This window comes from Notolabrus celidotus, chromosome 5, assembly GCF_009762535.1.
Source record: "Notolabrus celidotus isolate fNotCel1 chromosome 5, fNotCel1.pri, whole genome shotgun sequence".
In the NCBI taxonomy this organism is placed as follows: Eukaryota; Metazoa; Chordata; class Actinopteri; order Labriformes; family Labridae; genus Notolabrus; species Notolabrus celidotus.
The window spans coordinates 8,823,965-8,843,903 of NC_048276.1; the positions used below are offsets into that span (position 1 = coordinate 8,823,965).

At 40.4% G+C, this 19,939-nt stretch overlaps 3 protein-coding genes and 1 long non-coding RNA gene across 9 annotated transcripts in view; 3 read left to right on the top strand and 1 right to left on the bottom strand.

Moving 5' to 3' along the window:
• The window catches only part of synj1 (synaptojanin 1), a 32,839-nt gene extending 28,913 nt beyond the window's left edge, over nt 1-3,926 (top strand). For all 5 annotated transcript variants that reach the window (XM_034683849.1, XM_034683853.1, XM_034683851.1 and 2 more), the window contains one exon: nt 362-3,926. In XM_034683849.1, the coding sequence (XP_034539740.1) occupies nt 362-1,366 (1,005 nt within the window). In that variant the 3' untranslated portion in view covers nt 1,367-3,926. The remainder of the gene's footprint in view (nt 1-361) is intronic.
• A 1,183-nt stretch (nt 3,927-5,109) lies between these two features.
• On the top strand, nt 5,110-8,085 carry cfap298 (cilia and flagella associated protein 298). Its single transcript, XM_034684357.1, has 8 exons — nt 5,110-5,214; nt 5,457-5,625; nt 6,304-6,471; nt 6,727-6,794; nt 6,888-7,046; nt 7,222-7,353; nt 7,449-7,544; nt 7,633-8,085. Exons 2-8 carry the CDS (start codon nt 5,487-5,489, stop codon nt 7,741-7,743), a joined length of 873 nt encoding a protein of 290 aa, XP_034540248.1. The 5' UTR covers nt 5,110-5,214; nt 5,457-5,486; the 3' UTR covers nt 7,744-8,085.
• A 1,988-nt stretch (nt 8,086-10,073) lies between these two features.
• On the bottom strand, nt 10,074-18,925 carry eva1c (eva-1 homolog C (C. elegans)). 2 transcript variants are annotated; one of them, XM_034684355.1, is made up of 8 exons: nt 18,390-18,925; nt 16,053-16,264; nt 15,707-15,830; nt 15,425-15,577; nt 13,401-13,544; nt 11,101-11,178; nt 10,905-11,009; nt 10,074-10,821 (listed from the first exon to the last, which is right to left on the bottom strand). In XM_034684355.1, the coding sequence occupies exons 1-8, from the start codon at nt 18,502-18,504 to the stop codon at nt 10,403-10,405; spliced, it is 1,350 nt and encodes a 449-aa protein (XP_034540246.1). In that variant the 5' UTR covers nt 18,505-18,925; the 3' UTR covers nt 10,074-10,402. The 2 variants fall into 2 exon arrangements, with proteins under 2 accessions (XP_034540246.1, XP_034540247.1); XM_034684356.1 differs by having other exon boundaries at nt 16,053-16,246; nt 18,390-18,922.
• Nucleotides 11,556-15,285, top strand: LOC117813232. Its single transcript, XR_004631367.1, has 3 exons — nt 11,556-11,610; nt 12,768-13,153; nt 15,148-15,285. It is a non-coding gene; the product is annotated as an uncharacterized LOC117813232 (long non-coding RNA).
• Nucleotides 18,926-19,939: the final 1,014 nt, after the last annotated feature.

The following is a 19,939-nucleotide window of genomic DNA, read 5'->3' on the forward strand; positions in this document are numbered from 1 at the left end:
TGTAATCAGGTGCATGCTGTTTAGTCTATTTTTATTGTTAATTTTAATAGTAGTTGTGTGAAATATTGAACATATTTATGAAGTGAAGGTGAACCTTTTTTATTCCCCAAATTACCTCATTTGATCAAGTGAAGGCTCCAAAATCTGATCTGCAAATACTCACAGTGTTCAGGTTAGACCCACTGGACGTGCTTAATAAGATTGTGTGTTTATAAGGAAGCTCCAAAGGGTATCTGAAACTTCATAATAAAATAAATAAGGATCATCAGTCAGTAAATACCTCATAAATATTAGTGCATGTTTGTGTAGACACATCATTTTGAGACTTCTAAAAATCTTGTTTTTGTTTTGTCCTCTTCAGACTAACGGACTGAATGGAATCCAAAGTGAAGCACAATGGAAGGCTGACCCCTTTGACTCACTCTCAACTGACTTCCTCTCCTCCTCCTCATCCTCCTCATCCTCCTCCTGGCACAACACTCAATCCTTGAACAGAGGCTCCTCCCTGCGTGCTCCCCCCTCTGTTCCTCCATCTAAGTTGTCCTCCAACACTCTCCCTCTATCCTTCTCCCTCCAGTCGTCCGCTCTGTCGGACCTGCAGGCGCTCGATTCGTCCTCCTCCTCCTTAGTCTCCACCCCGTCACCGTTTGCCTCCTCTCTGCTCCCACCCCCGCCAATCCCGTCCCGTAGCCGCTCGCAGGAGACCCTACGTGCCTCCCCTTGCTCCTTCTCGACCGACCTGCTTCCTGCGAGACCCAACAGCACCAACCCCTTCACGAGCCCTCTGGCGGAGCAACAACAACAACAGCGTTCACTGACCCCAGATTTTAGCATACAACACCCTGCACCAATGCTGAACCTTCACAGGACCATGTCTGCTTTCACACAGCCACTCATCCCAACACAAGCCCCCCCCTCCCAGCTCCAAAGGACCGCATCCCTGTTTGCACCTTCACCTGCTCCTCTGCTGCTTCCTTGCCCCCCTGACCCCTCCCCCACTCCGTCCTTACCTCTTGCACCACCTTCCTTCCTTCCTCCTGCCCTAGCTCCTCGTCGCCAGGCGCCTCCCCCGGCAGGGAAACCAACCAAGCAGTGGGTCACTTTCGATGAGGACTTCGACTTTACACCAAAAACCAAAACACCACAGGCCCCAATTTTCCCGTCCAGGTCTCAGACTCTGCCGCAGCCTGCTCGCTCCGTGTTCGACTCGGACCCCAACTGGGAGCCCGACTGGTTAACCTCCACCCCTTCGGTTTTCCCAACCCTCCCTCCTCCCATCCCAACCAGAACTGCAACCACAAACCCCAAGCTCCCAGAGGGGCCCAGTGATGACTGCTTCTTCCCCAGGGAGTCCACAGAAAGATAGGATCACTCTTAGAGTCTTAAAGGGCATATCCAGATATGTATAGATCTATGATAAATGTGTATATGTTTGTGTGTATGTACAAAAGAGACAGTATTTAAGAAGTATAGACCAATTCCCTCCTGAAACACAGCAGAGGATTTCTATGTTGGAGATATGAGACGTGTACGATCCTTAAAGTGCGTTCAAACTTTACCACACAGATGTTCGCTTTGTGCCCTGATATTAACATTTATTTTTAATATGAATCCATCTGATTTTTATTTGTATTTATGGCAGCAAACATGTGTCCATGTGTCCACAGTATATATACAGTTCTATATAAATCACACGCATATGCACAAAATCATGTGTGCTACCACTTGTGCAATATCAAGACATGTCTGTGTGGCCGTGCAGCTTTCTGTGTCACCGTTACATGCGCTGCGACACTCTGCGCTTCATATCCAGATCCATTCGTATCTGACTGATCTATATCAAAGCCGGATTGTCAGAGCAGAGGTAACGCTCTACTTTCTCTACAGTGTAAGCTCTGCAGGTTTTACATTTATCTCTTGCTTTGACTTGGAAATATTCCGTCTCTGTTATTTTCTGTCTGAGGGGCTGCAGATTTAAAAGTCACATCCAGCTCTCCCTCTTATCATGAATGTACTTTTACGTTGCACTGGCTTCTTCATCGCTTTCTTGCCGACACCACAGCGCAGAACAAGACAGCCAGACAGTGTTGCACAGCCACGCACAGCTTCAGGTCTGATGCTCTGTAATATCAGCTCATCTCCTTCGTTCTCTCTCTCTCTACGCAGCCATCGTGTCATCCATGAGAGTTTATGCTTTGCTGCATAAATGTGGTAGCTCTATATTCAAACCTATACATAGTGATCATGTATAAATGTAGATTTTCAGAATGAAAACTACTCGCTTAATGTGGCGTGTGTGTGTGTGTGTGTGTTTGTGAAGATATCAGTGGTTTGCACAGTGTAACAGACGAGCACTGAAAGCGCTCTCTTGGTTGTGTTCTTGATGACGGATCCGTTGTCGGTGACTTTCCACATCTCTGTTTTCTCCCTCCTTGATTCATCCGAAGCATTTACCATACTGATGTTGTAAATCCAGAGAATGTGGCTCATGTGTGTGGGTGGGTGTGTGTATACTTCTCTTACATATACGTACGATAGGGTCAGTAAGACATGGATCGTAAAAATGAAAGGGCATTTTTTTTTTTACTGAAATGTTTGTTCATGCTTTTAAATTCCAGAAACACTCAAAATAATCTCCTGTGAATACTATGGTGAGAAGTAATGTGTTGTGTTTGAGGTGCATATCGTCTGTTGTGGTGTTTGTGTTTGGATGTGAGTGTGTGTACAGAGTTAAGAGTGAAATACCGGAGTTTTGTTTTCCCCTACCAGGACATGTTTTTGCAAACAGGCCCCAAACTTTACATTCACTCACTCATGACTGTAAGTGTGTATTTCCACTCTGCAGCCTGTCACAGGCAGCACTGTATGTAAAAAAATAACCCAAGACAAAGGACTCTTTTCCCCTCTAAGCACCTAACACCTGAGTGAGGTTCTCCTCTGTAGCAGCACCAGTACAGTTGTTCACCACTTTGACTGAATATACAGACTCATCACCAGATACACATTTCCAGTCGAGTGTTTGTTGTTTCCTTACAAGCCCACATTCCAGACAGCAGTGTGATTTTGAGTGTTGGGTGTCAAACTCTCCTCAGTCTTTACAGACTGTCTTGTTTTATCTATCCTGTATCTGTTTTCTCCAGCTGAGAGGAACAGTGACTGATCCTCGCTGATTTCAGGTGGTGTGGTGTTGCCTGAGGTGATTTCAGTATTTCACTTTCAACTATACACTGCTGTTCAGTTTAGCTGGTAGCTGGTTCGGAGCAAAGTTGTCATGCAATCGTTTTGAAAAAGGTTCATTAAGAGTAAAATCCTCCCTTAACATTACAAATGCACTCTGATATCGTCCAATCAGACATCGTTTCTCCCAAAGCTTCAGAAATGTCGCAACAAACAGGCTGAAATGTCTGATCACGATTTGGATGAAGGATATCTCACCCAAGGAAATAACCAAGTTATGCTTTTGCGCTTTTTTTTTTAAACACAATGTAAAATACAACAGTAATCTTCATTCACTGCACTGAAAAAGCAGTCGCTATCTATGTAAGCAAGTGTATCAGGTTGCCTCTGCTTACATGTCGGTGTCATCTGTTAAATGCATTTATCGTGTTATCCAAACGTGTGCAGTAGATTCTGGTTCTGCATTAACAGTAGTTGACTAGCCAGCGCTTCGTGTCATGTTCAAATTGAGGTTTTATAGGAAAACAAATTGCTCCTTTTGTGAGGTCAGTGTCCCTTTTTATGGCTATAATCCATAGTAAGTAAGAGTCTGTGTTGTTGAACATATCATATGTATTAAAAAGAAAACATGAAGCTGCGATTCATGTTAATATCCAACGTTCCATATTTTAGTGCACAGCAGATTGCACATTTATGTATGAAGCAGTTTATGTTGTATGTATGCAAAAATAAATGTACCTTTACCTCAGTGTTGACGGTTGTCTTCTTTTTTATTAAATGCACATCATACACAAGAGTTCTCATTCATATACTTCTATTTAATATCAATTTTTTTTACACCTGATTGTTAATGTGGACTTTATAGAGCTTCCAATAATAAATAACCTGAGAAAGTATTCATGTACTTAAACACATGAAGTCATGAGAGTTTGTACTACATCTTAACCACTGAAGTAAACTGTATCAGTGGTTAACTTAGATTGCGGCATCCATGTTTTTCTTCTTTTACTTAACATTCAATCAGTACTCGTCATATATATATTATATATAGTCATAAAGTAAATACATCCGTCAAACATATACATGGGAGGGATTTGGTATCCTAGTACCCTTAAATTCAATGCTCACATTTATTGTCATTGCATTGTACTAAGATTTGACTGCAGGCTTAAACCTTCAACTTAATTTCTTGGTATTTTTTTCTTGCATTTATATTTTCTTTCTGTTTATTTGAATTCTGACAAAACATATACACAAGATCAAAAGTAAGTGATGTTTTTCTTGTATAAGAAAACAAAACAAGTGAATGAATGAAAAAAAAACTGTTATAATAAATGATAATAATTTAAAACAAAAATGAATAAATAAATAATAGTGAAAATACAATATAATAAGTAGGCTAATATTCAATAAATAAACAAGTACAAAAGGTAAAAAACAATAATAATAAATGATCGTTATAAATAATAAATAATGAAGAAAATAAATAATAGTGAAAATACAATATAATAAATAGGTTAATATTTAAAAAATTAAAAAGGGCAAAGGTAAAAAACAATAATAATAATTGATCATTCAAAATAATAAATAGATAAATAATGAAGAAAATAAATGATAGTGAAAATACAATAAAATGAATAGGTTAATATTGAAGGGCAAAAAGTAAAAAAAAAACTAACAAACTGAGAAATATTTCTCACTTTTTCTTTGTTTATTTATATTTTTGTGTTTAGTAATTTGCAAAATAAAAAAAGTATAATATTCTTTAAAAACATCATGATGTCTTTTAGCAAAGAACACCAACTCCATGGACATTATCAGTGAAGTTAAAGAATAAATAATAACTCAAAGATGACTAAACCCCCTTCCTTTAAAACAATGATACCATTACTCACCACTAGATGGCAGTAACGTGTCACTGTAACCTCAGGTAATGCTGACAAGAAGAAGAGTCTGGAAGGTTTAGCTAGCACTCTAAACAGAGCATGAGCCCAGTCTGAACCGTGTTTTAACTGGTTTGTGTTTGTCACTGTACAGGTAAGTGTCACCAATTCAATTTCCTTTAGATAAAATAACCATTTACACTTTAAATCTGAGAATATGAGTATTTATTCTCGTTAAACTAGCATGTTAACAGCAAGAGCTAGCTACCAAACACCACTGTTGCTATGGTGACAGTGTTACTCTGAAGACCCTCGACCACAGTCTATGCCCTCGACCTTAGTTTCTGTTGTGGGTTCATTCATCTTCTAACTGTGACCCTGTCCTCTCTTCTTTAGGGGGTAAACAAACTGTGAAGTGCTGTGAAGATGGTTCAGCTGCACGTGAAGCGTGGGGATGAAAGCCAATTTCTTTTCCACACCACTGTGGACTCTCCACTGGAGACTGTGATCCAGCAGATTACAGACATTTACAACGGGAGACTCAAAGTGGAAAGGATATGTTCAGGTGAGAAAGACAGACACTTTGTTTTTACTATCAGAGGTGGTTTATGGAGTTTTATTATGCTGCACTCACACTTGTTTATATATGTATTACAACAGCTGCTGTTTGCTTAGAGCCTGGTGAAGCTCATGTGAAACAGAAACACTGGTATCTAACTTTTCATTCCTTTATGAAGTGAAACTAGAAGGTTTTTTTAAGATGCAGCTTTTGGTTTAGATCCCTGTTGTTCAGGGTCTCCATAACAGCAGGGATCAGGCTCTTGCCAAGGCGAGCCCTTCTACACCTCAGTACCCTGTACCTCCGCCCTGAGGGGAGTGGGATGAGGTGGGTGTTTAGTGGACGTCTGATGGCCCTGTTGTTTAAATCTGTGAGGTTTGGTGTGGGGAGAACGATTATTTTAGAGGCTGTGGTGCTTATGCATGTCAGTTTGGCCTTGGTTTCAACAGGTAACATGTTGTAGAAGCAGGTGGAACAGTACAGGAGGATGGATTGGATCATGCTTTGATACAGCAGCAGGAGGAGACGGGGGGGCGACATAGAGTCCTTTCAGTTTACGGAGGCCTGACAGTCTTTGATGGCTCCTTTTTTGAATTTCACTGTTGTGCTTATCTTCATGTTTTGTGAAATCTACTTTGTTGACACACTGACACATGCCTGTCTAAACATTTATATGCCCTTTAGAGATCCCAGAGCTTGCAGACCACGGCATCACTCTGCCACCCAACATGCAGGGGCTAACAGACGATCAGATTGTGGACCTGAAGCTGAAGGATGAATGGGAAGACAAGTGCGTGCCCAGTGGAGGGCCAGTATTTAAGGAGGATGAGGTCGGGAGGAGGAATGGACATGGTGAGATTGCAACACCACACAGGACACAATGCTGGAAAGGCCTTTACACAAGACATTTCTTAGCATCATCACCATCTGTAATCCAAGTCTGTCTAAGTTTCCACTGTTCTTTTTGAGGGGAATGTTCTGTAGCCTTGAATCTCAATCTGTAACTGTCCTGCAGGTTGCTCAGAAATTCTGTTCTTACATAAAAACTTAAAACATCTGATTCTCCATCCTTACAGCTAATTACATCTATCTGTTCTCTTTTACCAGCTCCAAATGATAAAATGAAAGAGGTTTTGATGAGAACAGTAGAAGAGGCAAAGGCTCTAGTCTCCAAAGTGAGTAACAGTTTTTACATTAAACACTTATAGCTCATTGTTTCCCAAGCTTCCATACGTTTGATTAAATCTGTCTTTCTTTTTATTCTTCAGAAACAAGTCCAAGCCAACGTTTGTGTCACTCTGGAGATGATTAAAGAAGCTCTGGATCAGCTAAGAGGTGCAGTTATGATTGTGTACCCCATGGGTTTGCCTCCTCATGACCCTATAAAGATGGAGTTTGAGGAGCGGGAAGACCTTACAGGAACACAGGTACACAACTAAACCATGATTAGTTTCCTAAGGGGTGTTTGAAATTAGTTAGTTATGTTTTTGGAACATTTGGAGGTGAAACTGTCTTCTCTTTCTTCTTAATAGTCTCTTCACTTTTTCTCTTTCCCTCTCTCTTCATGTGTATCTGCCCTCTCCATCTGTCTCCATACCTCAGGCTTCTCTGCAGGTGATCACAGAGGACGAGTGCCAGCTCTGGTGGGCTGCCAAGGAGATGCAGAGGGGGAAAAAACTGCAGGACTATATCGGCAAAAATGAAAAGACTAAGCTTGTGGTGAAAATCCAAAGGGTAGGAGCCGTATAAGCCAAACTATGTATTTGAAAGCAGTGAACATTTTTGTTCTATATATATGAGTATAACTGTAATCAACTTGTTTCCTTCAGAAAGGACATGGGGCACCAGCGAGGGAGCCTTTGATCACTGATGAGCAGCAGAAACAGATGATGATGCATCACTACAGGAGGCAGGAGGAGCTCAAGGTGACTCTAACTATGAAGATTTTAAATAATGCTCCTATTTGTGTTCGATGTGTCTTTCTCACCTTGTCTTAATGATTATTTCTTTTAGAAACTGGAGGAGGCAGATGATGATAGCCACCTGGATTCAAAGTGGTCAGACAGACAGGCCCTGAAAAAACAGTTTCAAGGCCTCACAAACATCAAATGGGGGCCAAGATAAGAACACCACCGTCAATGAGAACTTACACAAGGGGCCTTTTCAGAATTGTGACAACAGAATACGCTGATGTATTCATATGCCTTGTTTCCAGATAAACATGCCTAATTTATTTCTGAACTGAAATGTGAAGAAAACATCTGGACAGATTATACAACGGCAAGTTTTACTGATTTATTTCAGCTTAAATCGAACTACTGTATTCTTTCTGTGACTGTTTTTAATCTGTTTTTACAAATCTACATTTTAGTTGAAGCTGTGCGAACAAAATGACATTTAAGTTTGATCTTATTCTACTGTTCTGTTTTTATTGTGTCAAATATAAAAGTATAAAACAAATCTGATGTAGCTTGTGTTCATTCCATGTTTGTACATTTCATTTGAATGATGTGTTAACATTCTTCCGGGTCTTAGAGGTAGTGATTCAGCTGGAACACAGTGTTATACCCATCAGAGTACAAGGACAAGGATGCTACACCTTTCCTCTCTTTGTCTGTAATCAGTGACACGCACATGCACACCTCCAAAAGCAGCAGGAAGCTGCCACAAAGTAGTTGATGGTCGTTCCAGCTCTCGTCCCAGCATGGGATGAGGAAGCAGTAAAGTTCAGAGTGAGAGTGTTACAGTTACTGGAAGCTGGAAATGCGAGCACATTGACGGAGCCAATTCAGTGATTCAGAGAGGTGCAGTAGAGTTCAAGGAACACTTGATGCCAAAAACATCCTGTACGCAAGGACATGTTCATTCAAATAAGGATGGCACATTTAGTATGTTGAATTCACCGATTTCCATAACCAGTAAAGTAATGATCGTGTACAGAGACTGCTGCAATGTGTGCTTTGTCAGTCATAATCACAACATCTATCTAGAGATAAGAACCACACGGACGGATAATGATCTAATGTTATGTTCTTAGGTTTTTACTTTTTCAGAAATATGGATGACATTAAAGCTCTCCAAAAGTGAAGCCAAAAGATTAGAAGCTCCACCTGGTAACGATGCAGTGTAAGTCATAAAGCCTGCCTCCCCCATATTAACAGATGACATACAGTAGGTTTGACCCTAAAAATTAAAATACACGTCACATTTTTCTCCCAGTTTCTATCTTTACAATTAGTTCCTCATATCCTAATTTATATTAGAATTAATTTTCCATGGAAGCTAAGTTTAATTAGTTATTTGATGCTTTACAAAGGGGATTATTGACTTCATTCATTCATCAAGATGCTACTTAAGACCAATAAAAGAAGCTCTCCTGCTGTTAGCTGTGCCCATCAGAGGTATCTTTGCTCTAGTGTTAAAAAGTTTTACTGTGTAGACTTGACGTGATTTGTCAGCGCCTGTTGCAGAGGTACCTTGGCTTCACTTTTGTACACCTGGAGGAGGTAGAGACGTGTTGTCCATCTTTATGTTCAGTCAATAGTTAATTGTGAATCAACAGTTTTACTGATAGAGCTGATTTGAGGCCTATTGGTTATGAATCAGAAGGTTAATTCTCTTAAACTGTGATAGTATATCATCTACTGGTAGCTCCATAGATTAACTTATTTCTTAAAGTGACAGCAACAAGACCTGTACATTTATATTCATAGATATATTACTGCTTTTAAAACACTTACTGATAAAGTTTGATTGTTCTGCTCTGATCTGTCCTCATGATGTCGGTCCTGATGAATTTGCTCTTTGACATTGGTATATAAACTTTAACTAACTCTGGTTAAGCGGATCCTTTGAATGAAAGACCCATCCTAGTTTTTTTTGACACTTAAGCCAATTTACTTTTGTGTTATTTCCTGTCTTCCTCAAGCAGCTGCCAGACCTTTTTCCATTCCTCTTGAATGATCTCCCATTGATGTCAAACAGCCAAACTCTGTTGAGGCCTTTAACTCCAAACTTCTTAACTTCCAATCAGTAACTTATTCATTGATCACTACAGGCCCGGTATCCCTCATTTCATTGTGGTTTCACTGGAATGGACACTGGTCTGTCCTAAGATCTCAATTCAGATTCTATTGATACTTGACCTCCTCCTTGTCCTTACAGATCTGTTTTATTCATAAATGCACGTCACATTAATAATAGTGTCATCCTGCATATCTCTACTGTTTTTGTACTTAGTTGGACTTCCTTGAACTGAACATTTATTGCATGTCCATCCAGCCTGGTTAAGGAATCTCTCCCCTGGTGCTCTTTCTGACAGTTCTTCCCCTTTTTCATGCCAGAGGACCTTTTGGGGTATACTTTACAGAATGCAAAGCCATTGACTTAAATTTGTGATTTAAATCATTTTAAATAAAGTCAATCAAATTTTATGAATACTGCAACAGAGTGAGTTCATTTGAAACCATTAATTTAATGCTTTTTCAACTTAAAATCTGAGCTTATTTGTTGGTCAATGCAAATACATATATCTCTTAAACAATTACACAATTTATATGGAAACCCATTTTATAGCTGTAAACCCTGTTGACCCTAAATAATGGCTGGCATTTCAGTTTTACCCAAACATTACATAATAACTGCACGCCCCTGTAGACATGGCAAAAACACATAACAAACTGCTTTACAGTATCAAAAAGTTTTTAGTCCGAGGTTTTGTTGCTGCTGCAAAATCCTGAATAAATCCTGAAGGTGCTGAAAAGCGTCCATGGGTCACAGATGGTTAACAGGAGCTGTCGTTCAGATATGAATTCATCCATATCTCCTGTATGATCATCTCTCTGCGCTCAATCCTCTCTGCACGATCAGCTGCCTCGCTCACATATGTCACTTCCTCCCAGTCTTCTATCGCCTTCCTCTCTGCCACTGAGATCAAAGAGCTTTCTGTCCCCTCTTCAACATCATCATCATCATCATCATCATCATCATCATCATCATCATCATCATCATCTATGTCCTCATCATCATCCTCATCATCCTCCTTCTGACAGTTTGCAGTCTTGTTACTAGACTTGGCTGTGAGTCTGTAATCTGTGAGCCTGCTCCTTCTGCAGGTCACACGGACAGACACAGCCAGCAGCGTGAGCAGGAGACCGATACACACGCTGGAGGTAAAGAGCAGCGCGGCCATTTCTGGATGCTCTGTGAAGGAAATGAAGGGAGGAGATGTATGAAACGTGGATTAGGTGTGCATTCCTGAGCGCATGCATGTGAACAATGTTTACCTTTGATGTAGGCGTATGTCAGGAGAGAGTTGCTCATCATAGCTCCTGAATTTTCTGGCTTCCTTGACCCTTTTAAGAGAGGCTCTTCCAGATCTGCTGGAGGAGCTTTAGGTGAAAGAAAATTAGGTTTTTATAATTTTTATAAATAAAAAGCTAAATAAATGTAGAGTGGCTTGAGATGTAATGTTGGTGTTACCTTTTTCTGTGTCTGCAGCAGGTGATGTGGTGGAGGTGAATATGTGGGGGTCTGCCTCCCTCAGTAAAGTCTGTGGCACTAAAAGAACAAAGATAGAGTTGATGGTCATTATGTTGCTGTGGACAAAATTAACCCTGCATTCACATGGTCTCAGATTAATGCAACAATAGCCTGGACAGGGAAAAATCACAAGAAGGTAAAACCCATTTCACTCATGCACAATATTTCTGATAATTTGCAGAATTTATCCGGTTAGGCTGCATGAGTGAATCAGACTTGCAGATTCCTCCTCTGTGAATGTTTTTATATCTTTTGAGTATTTGATAAGTGCTGTGTTTTGTTTTTTTCTTCTCCCCCTTCTCAGTGGCCAAAGGAGCATCACACCTGTGTGCTCTGTTGCCATCAGGCTCCTGCTGAGTCACAGCTGAGCCTGATCAGTAATCGGGAAGTTATATAGGTTGGGTGCTGCTCATAGACCGTCACAGCTTTTTTCTTTGCAACTTGTAAACTGTAAGTTACTGTCTTTGCCTGCAATTATTGTAGCTTAGGTTTTAGCCTCTCAGTTTTGAGAGCATAGTTCACTTCAAGAGTGATTTTTGTTGTAAACTCTTTGCAACCCTACCTGCTCTTATGTGCGAGTCAGCTTCTGGGTCCTCCAGCCTACCTTATGTCACTTAGCATCATATTACCCGTAACAACGGCAGACTAAGAGAAACAGCTTGATGATCAATGACTTGTTATTAGTACACATATTGCACATAAATGTTTCTATTATATGGTATAAGGTTTTAACAATGAGTTGCTATATTTGTAGAGCAAGCTGGACGATTTAAGGCACAACATATAAGGGCCTGTGTCCACTAATGGCATTAATATTATTATTATTATTACTAATATTATGTGCAGTCTTTATTTCATACACAAAATTAATGAAGTTCAACATATCATTTCAGTGCAAAATGCTCTGTGGTCAGCTGCTATTTACTCTCTGTGCTCAGAGCACTCTCAGTTGAAAACAGTTAAACTTTTGGAACACTACTGCATTAATCAATGTCACTTCTGCCTTACCGACCAATCAAAACCAAGAAGATGCAGAACCTCCAAGATCAACTTCTTTGACAACAACAGCTAAAGTGAACTAATCCTGGCATTTTTCTGAGGCTCCAATTTACATCTGTAAGGTTGCTTCTTATGTCAGGTCATCGTTACTTTCCATTTTTTTATGTTTTCTGTGAAAAATGTTCTTTAGCAAAAGCTAGCATTAAGTGTACTGAGTAATTTAAAACAGAGTTAACAGCTGTGACCAAGGGAAGTGCCACTGTACAACTTTTGCAACCTAATAACAATGAGCACGTGTGAAAAGGGCTTTGAAATTAAGTTATAGGATCCCAACACAAAAACGCTGTGAGTGGACACAGGCCCTAACACATCTTTATGTTAATGTAGCATGCCCGTTGTTTCCAAATCATGGCATGTAGATAAATAACTGACATTCTCAACCTGGGCTCTATTTTTATATGTCAAGGTATGTAAATAACTAGTAAGGTCAAGCTTCAAATAGCTCCAGTTGATTGCTTCTGTCAAATGGCTGCAATGTAATCCTTTGTGCAATCACAGGCAAGCAATTAAAGACCACTAAAAGTGCTTGTTATATTTTCCCTTTAAAGCCAAAGACAGGACAATGAGGGGGGCATCCCAGGAGTCTTGGAGAGTCAGTCTATGTATAACTGAGTCTACAGGAGATCAATCTTCAGCATGCCACTTCCCATATCCAAACTTCTGCCAAAACTGAGTCCACAATGGATGACATTCTCAAAGTATGAATACTCTCTACCCAATTGTGTTGATGACCGGTATACAAGGCTAACACAGAATGTTTTGTGCTGAACAGAGCCAACAGATCCATTCAGAAGAATTCTATCAACACCAGCCTGAAGTCAGATCTCCAAACTTTGATTCATGAACAATGTTGCTGCGTGACCTCACTGGCATTGGTGCCAATCATAGGAAGCTGACCAGGATGTGAACCTCTACCCACAAATCTGGGCTCACGGTCTGTTGTTCCCCTGTCACTGTGTTGTTGGGTGTGATTTGATAAGAACAGCTGATGGCTGAGATTAACAGATAAAGACACACAGTGGGAAAACAAACATTCACTGAAGGAGCTGTCACATAATTAATGAAGAAAAACACAAAAACCAGACATGACGTGAGTTACCCATAATGTCACGTGAGCCTGTTCCTATTTTGGAACCTCTTACTGATTAATCTTGTGAATAAGGAAGCAGGAAGAATCGTACCGCAAGAATAGACCACGCTGAGATACTTCCTGGTTCCTGGAAAGCAGGGGTCCCTAAAGGTCTGGTTGCTGACAGCAACAGTACACTTCTGTTTGCTGTAGCAGGACTTGGACACCAAGTGTACAGCCTCGTGGTTCAGGCACTCTGTGGGGATAAGCAAAGAGTCAGTCAGTGAGTGTGCGTGTGTGTGATACTCAACTTTGGGACTAAGCTCACTGAACAGCCGCAGTGTTTTGCATGAGTTTGGTTGTAGTTTAACTACAAAGAAAACACCTTTCTGGCAGCCACATTCTACCATCAAATTAATAATTATCTCCATACACGGAAGTAGATTAATGCTTGTTTGAAAACACTGAGTCTTTATGACTTTAAAATAAGTATAATTGGGGATAATTACTGACAAATGTCGAATTACAGTGGATTCTTGCCTCTGTACCAGGCTGTTCGTATAGGCCTTTTTAACAGCAGACATAGCTTTCATACCAGAGAAATAACAGGTGTATTCAGTAACACTGACAATGGCTGGGCCAGACCCAAGCAGAATGCAAGCCTTTAATAATGTCATTAGCTACAGCTTTGCTTTGCTGCTTTGGAGACGTCAAAATACATTCTGTAATAATATACTACTGTACACCTTTGTGTGCTTTTCCTTTTTATTCAGGTATATTTACTGATGAGTACACATTCCTGTGTGTTGTGAAGTAAACAGCTAATTTTAATGGACACATTACTCCGTCATGAGCTGAACGGTACTTTAATGCGCTTATTTGCACTTTGTATAACTTATATATGCTCTATTGTTGTTTTCATTGTCATGCTATCACGATGTATTGTTTCCATCTGTTATTTATCTTGATCGTTTGTTATGAACTATGTTTTGACCTGCCGGGGACTACGGATGAAAATTTGCCTTATGGATAACTCTGGCATATTTACATGGATGCAACGCTGAGATGTTCATTAATATGAACTGTCCCTTTAAATAAATAAATAGATATTTCAATTTGGGTTTTAATTATGACATCATCTGCCAGAAGCTGCTAAAGTTTTAGGGTCCTCTGTTTTTGTGCATGCTGGTTTTATTGTCATGGCTTGGGAGCCCTAAATAGAACAGCCTTCTTTACTGTTACATGGTTCATATGGTTTATTTGACGAAAATAGGGATTGATCTTTATTACTCCAAATAGGGTTCACTTCCTGTTTTGTTCCACAAAGAAATCAGAATTCCCTTCATTCGCCAAGTTAAAGCTCTAGTGACAGATTTTGAGCTGGTTATGAAATAGACTAGATTTAATACAGAAGCTTCTTTATACGCTTAAAAAGCAATGTCTTTGTAGTGATTCTGAATGCATGATATTGCTGCCACCAGGAAGGTATCAGGGGATGTGATTGACAGCATGCTGCAGAAACAACTTTTCTTCAACACAAACTGAAAGTTCCTTGCAGGAGCTCTAAAATGCTGTGCTAAAAGATTGTCACATTGACTAACAGTCAATACACTAAGGTTTCAAAATGAATTTTTAAATTATAAAATGTTTATTTTCAACGTGTCACAAAAGTGAAACCTGTGTTGGACAAGCTAAAAGCACTTTTCCAACAACTTTCCTTTTCACTATTGTGGTGGAAGGGCATGGTAGGTAAGCTCAGCTGCAGGGGAGAGATGTGTGGGAGGGGTTTGTGGGAGCAGTGCTGGATTTAATTAACACAGGTGAAAACTGTTTACTGATTGCTCTCCTCTATTCTGCAGTAGCATGCTGGACCCGGCAAAGAGACGGAGACAGCCGGAGGACAAAGACCGCGCCCCTGCCGATAAGATTTAAATTGGAGCTTCTGAAACCATAGAAGTATATTTGTGTTCAAATTAATGTTTAAACGAATAAAGAAAAGGTCAGTGAGGAAGCTGTGTGGTCATTATGTTGTCTTGTGTTACAACTATGTAAATTACTTTCTCAGACAATATACCATAAAAGAAAACATCTGTTAGCTACCACCCTGTGAGATTACAGATTATTCCCTTGACTCACCAAATGGGGGTGGTCTTGTCCGGTGTGAGGGGCAGGTGTCGGTCTGACCCAGACTTCTCCCATAGACAGCTGCATAGATGATCAGAACCTTGGGGGTCTTACAGCGCAGGACCATGGTCTCTCCCTCACACACCACATGTCTTTTGTGTTCAGCTGAGCGAGGGGGGGAAACCACCAGGTTAAAGATTTATGAAGCTGTAGCAGCAGGTAGGTTAGAGGCGATGTGGGAATAAATAAGGCCGCAAACAGGTAAAAGGAATGTGATCTTTCAGGTAAACTCACTCGGTTTACACTTGTAGTCCACATGGAGGTATTTGGTTGTGCCAGGGCAGGGGTCCTTCCCGAACAGCAGGTGGTTGACAGGCAGCTGACAGTCTCTATGGCTTTGACACTCTGACAGCAGCTTCTGCACAACACACACTGGGGAAAGTGAGAACTGACCATCGCATAGGCAAAGACATCCAAATAAGATGCAAAAAGAATCAGGGACAGACAAGGTGCTGTGTTGACTTCATAACTAAAACACTTGTGGGGAGGATATTTCTCCACTTAACCTGGTGAACACCCAGCTATACCCGAAAGACTTGTAGAGAGTGAAACATGCTGTATATCACACAGTAAAATGCACCTGTAGAGCAGTAAAAGCAGAGCAGCTGTGGTTGTGGGCTCTGTGCGGAGGGTCTGCTCTGCACGGCCGCGCCCCGCCGCTCCCGTAAAACGCCGTCTGGATGGAGATGGTGGAGTGGCGTGGACAGTGGAGTCGCAGAGGCTGCCCGTCACAAGCCTGGGCAGAGTGGCTGGTGATGATCCTGGACAGGTAGTCTGTCACACCAAAAGGCACTGGTTAGATGCACATGGAAACAAACAGGGGCTTTAAAGGGGCATTCCACCAATGTGTGGGGTTCAGTTTGTGTGTTTCCTGCTTAATGACTTAAAACAGTGTTGATCTGACTGAAGATGCCTTTAAGTTGCTTTATAAGAAATGCAGGCTCCAGTGATTTTGAAGTTGGCCTTATATATATTGAAAGGCAAAATTGCTGGAGTTCCCCTTTAAATCCACTTGAACACATTCAACCACAGCACAAGCGAGGCTGTGCTTCCAGGGAGGCCTCTAAGCACATTATTACTCACAGGATTACAAAAAGACGCAGCAGCAATGAAAACTTCATGACAAGTGAAGTTGATTTCAAAGCAGCAAAGTACCACACATGTTTTGTAGTTTTTTTTTCTTCACTCTTTGTTTCTGTGGTTTCAGATTAAGTTTGTTTGGCCTCTTTGGAGCTCTTGTCTCATGTTGCTTTGAAAACTTTCCCATCAAAGTGCTGCTGCCTGCCAGACCTCTTTCCTGGGTGGCAAACTCCGCCAACTGGCATCGGCCTTATCAGGACTACTTTTTGTTGCGTGGAGTGTCAAGATTATTGTGTTACATCTAAGTCAAAGCTCTTTACCGAGAGATGTTTGCATCATTTCATTGGAGAACTGCTAGCCTTAAGCTCAGAATAGAGATGTTTTATAATTACTTATATAGATTCTGATACCTCAATTGACACCATGTAGCTGTCTTTGCCATGCATTACTGAAAAACACTGATTATGCACTGGAAAAAATGCCCCTCCAAAAACAGGAGGAAAAAAACTTATTTCAAGAAAATTTGCTTGGTAAGATTTCTTAAAATAAGACGTAATATTTAGAAAACTGTGATCTTAAAATTAGCAGGACAAACTTATTTTAAGCAATATTTTACCAGTATTTTAAAGTGTCTCAGAATAAGCCAGGAATGCTAACAATTTGTATTTTTTCACTCAAAAAAAGATTTCTGCACTAATACATTTCATGTCAACTTCTTCATTTGAGATATATTCACCTTAATTTGAGTTGTATTATAGCAGCACTTCTCTAGGTTTAAGACCATCTTGTACTTAAAATAAGATGACAAAGTTTAATTTGAGCCTTTTGAGATATAATGTCTCCTCATAGTTTGCTGGATATACTAATATTCAGTCATGTTGTTTTTTAGGATAAGCCAGCTATGCTCTAAAGTAGGTGTTTCATTGTGTGCATGTAGTTTGAGGATGGATATTTTTATCTGATTTAGAAGAAACAGTGCCTAAAAACTGCAACCCACCTTTTAAAAACAACTTTTCTTTCTTTCTATCTTTCTTTTATCAAAGGATCTGTTTTCTGAAATATTCTCCAATAAAATGCATTTACTTAAATCAAGTAAAGTGTTTGTCTTAAATGAAGATTATCCGTCTTCTACAAATAAGATCTCAGCTTGAAAAATGTATGAAATGTAAAATAAACCTTGTTTCTTCTAAATTACAAAACAAGATCATTTCAAGATTGTTTGACTTAAAATGCATTGTCTTAAAAAAGTCCCTCTATCTTGCTCAAATGTTACTTGTTAAGTAAATTTGTCTTAAATCAAGTGGGAGAAGACATTTGGACCAAAAATGAGACAATTTCACTTGGTAAGATTTTGAGTTTTTGCAGTGTGCAGCCCTAATTGACAAACCACTATAGCTCTTTATTGTTAGCACACTGTAATTAACCTGAGATCTGTTAATTATAGGGGGCTAATAATTGATTATGGTATCAGGTCTGGTACTACTGCAGTTAGGGTAGTATTGGAGGGTGATACTGAATACTGTATGAGCACCAAAACAACTCCTGGTGCACTATAACCCCTCACATCATCCAGACTTTAGGACAGATGGCTGGTATTTTGAGAGCACTGTTGCACTACATTAGAGACTAGAACCACCTTATCTATTACACCACACATCATATGTACACACGTGTTTCACTCCCCTAAGTGTAGCTATTAATACACCATCTAAAAGAATGCAGCCCTGGACCTATAATAAGAGAACAATAAGTATTTCATTTAGGGGGCCTCTGAGGTCAACCCCCTGATCCATCCCCTCCTTCTCCCACTGCATCATCTCTTTCATCATCATCTTACTTGAAAAGTCAGCCAGTCCACTCATCCGTCTGGTCCACAGGAGCAAAGTGAGGTAAAAGAGACTCTGGCTCCAGTCTAGTCCGGGGTAAGGACGCGTCCGGCTCATGACTCGCATCCCCTGTCTCTGAGATCATATTAAAGACACTCCAAAATTCACCACAGGCTGTAGGACTTGTTAAAACACCCCCAAATGATTCAAGCCTTGTCTTCCTGTCACACTGCTTCATCCATCTGTCTTGTTTTACAGAGAATATCCCCGACGAAGCACAAACCCGCTCCTGTTCATGGAGGAACTGGACCACAGAGGAGGCTGGAAATAGCAGCTGCGCAACAAGTTGCCCAAAACTGACACACGAGGTGGTTCAATCCGAGGCATGCTGAATCTGCCGATCAGACTCAAGCCCTCAGATCTGTGGACAAACGCATGTGTAAACTGAAAGCGTGTACAGTAACAGCTGAGTGGGAATTATGAGGAAGGCGTGGCTGATAAAACTATTTTAAAGGGAGCAGAGGGGGGCTACGCTCAATGGAATGACGCACTAGCAGGACCTTTTATTTTGTTTCCACCCATGAGGCACATGTTTACCTTTTGGATTATGGGAAAAAGCTTTATTGTGAAAGGTTTCCTCTGCTTTTTTCTTTTTCCCTTTCTTCCTCTATCATCCTCTTAGCAATCCTTCCCTCTAACATGCAGGTTTTACAAAGTGTATTTGTATTTTTGTATATTTTCTTTTTAATGTTTTAGTCTTTATTCCCACTCAAGGGACCAGGGTTGTGTCCAAACTTTTTCAACTGGGGTGGCCCAACTCAGATACTGATTTATGCAGGGGTGGCATGGAGTGTATGCACACTATAGGCAGTGTGTAAATATGGACAAAGCCAAAATACTGCTGCAACAGGTGCAGACATATCATGCTTGTAACGTATTTTAGAGCCAAGGCGTGTGCAGAAGCTATCTGAGTGGTGGAGCTGCAGATTTGACGTCCCAACTAACCAAACTTACCAATAAAACAGCAGAAGCAGATACTCCTAGTTATGGAAAGTTAATTGACTTGTGTGTACTTGTTTGTTCGGTTATTTTCTAAATGTTACTCCTTCATTTTACTGATCCAGTTAAGAGCACTGCAGGAGCAGCAACATGCAGGTTTTACAATGTGTATTTGTATTTTTGTATATTGTCATTTGAATGTTTTAGTTATTACCTCTCCATGGATCAGGGGTGTGTCCAGACTTTTTTCAACTGGGGTGGCCCAACTCAGATACTGATTTATGCAGCGGTGGCATGGAGTGTATGCACACTATAGGCAGTGTGTAAATATGGACAAAGCTACTGCTGCAACAGGTGCAGACATATCATAGTAACATATTTTGGAGCCAAGGCACGTGCAGAAAAGATCTGGCCGGTGGTGCTGCAGATTTGACATCCCACCTAACCAAACTTACCAATAAAACAGCAAAGATCCCTCAGGTCTGCTTGTGTCGGTTTGAAGCGGATGCTCAAAGTTATGGACAGTTAATAGATTCTTTTGTTCCTCCTTCATTTTACTGAT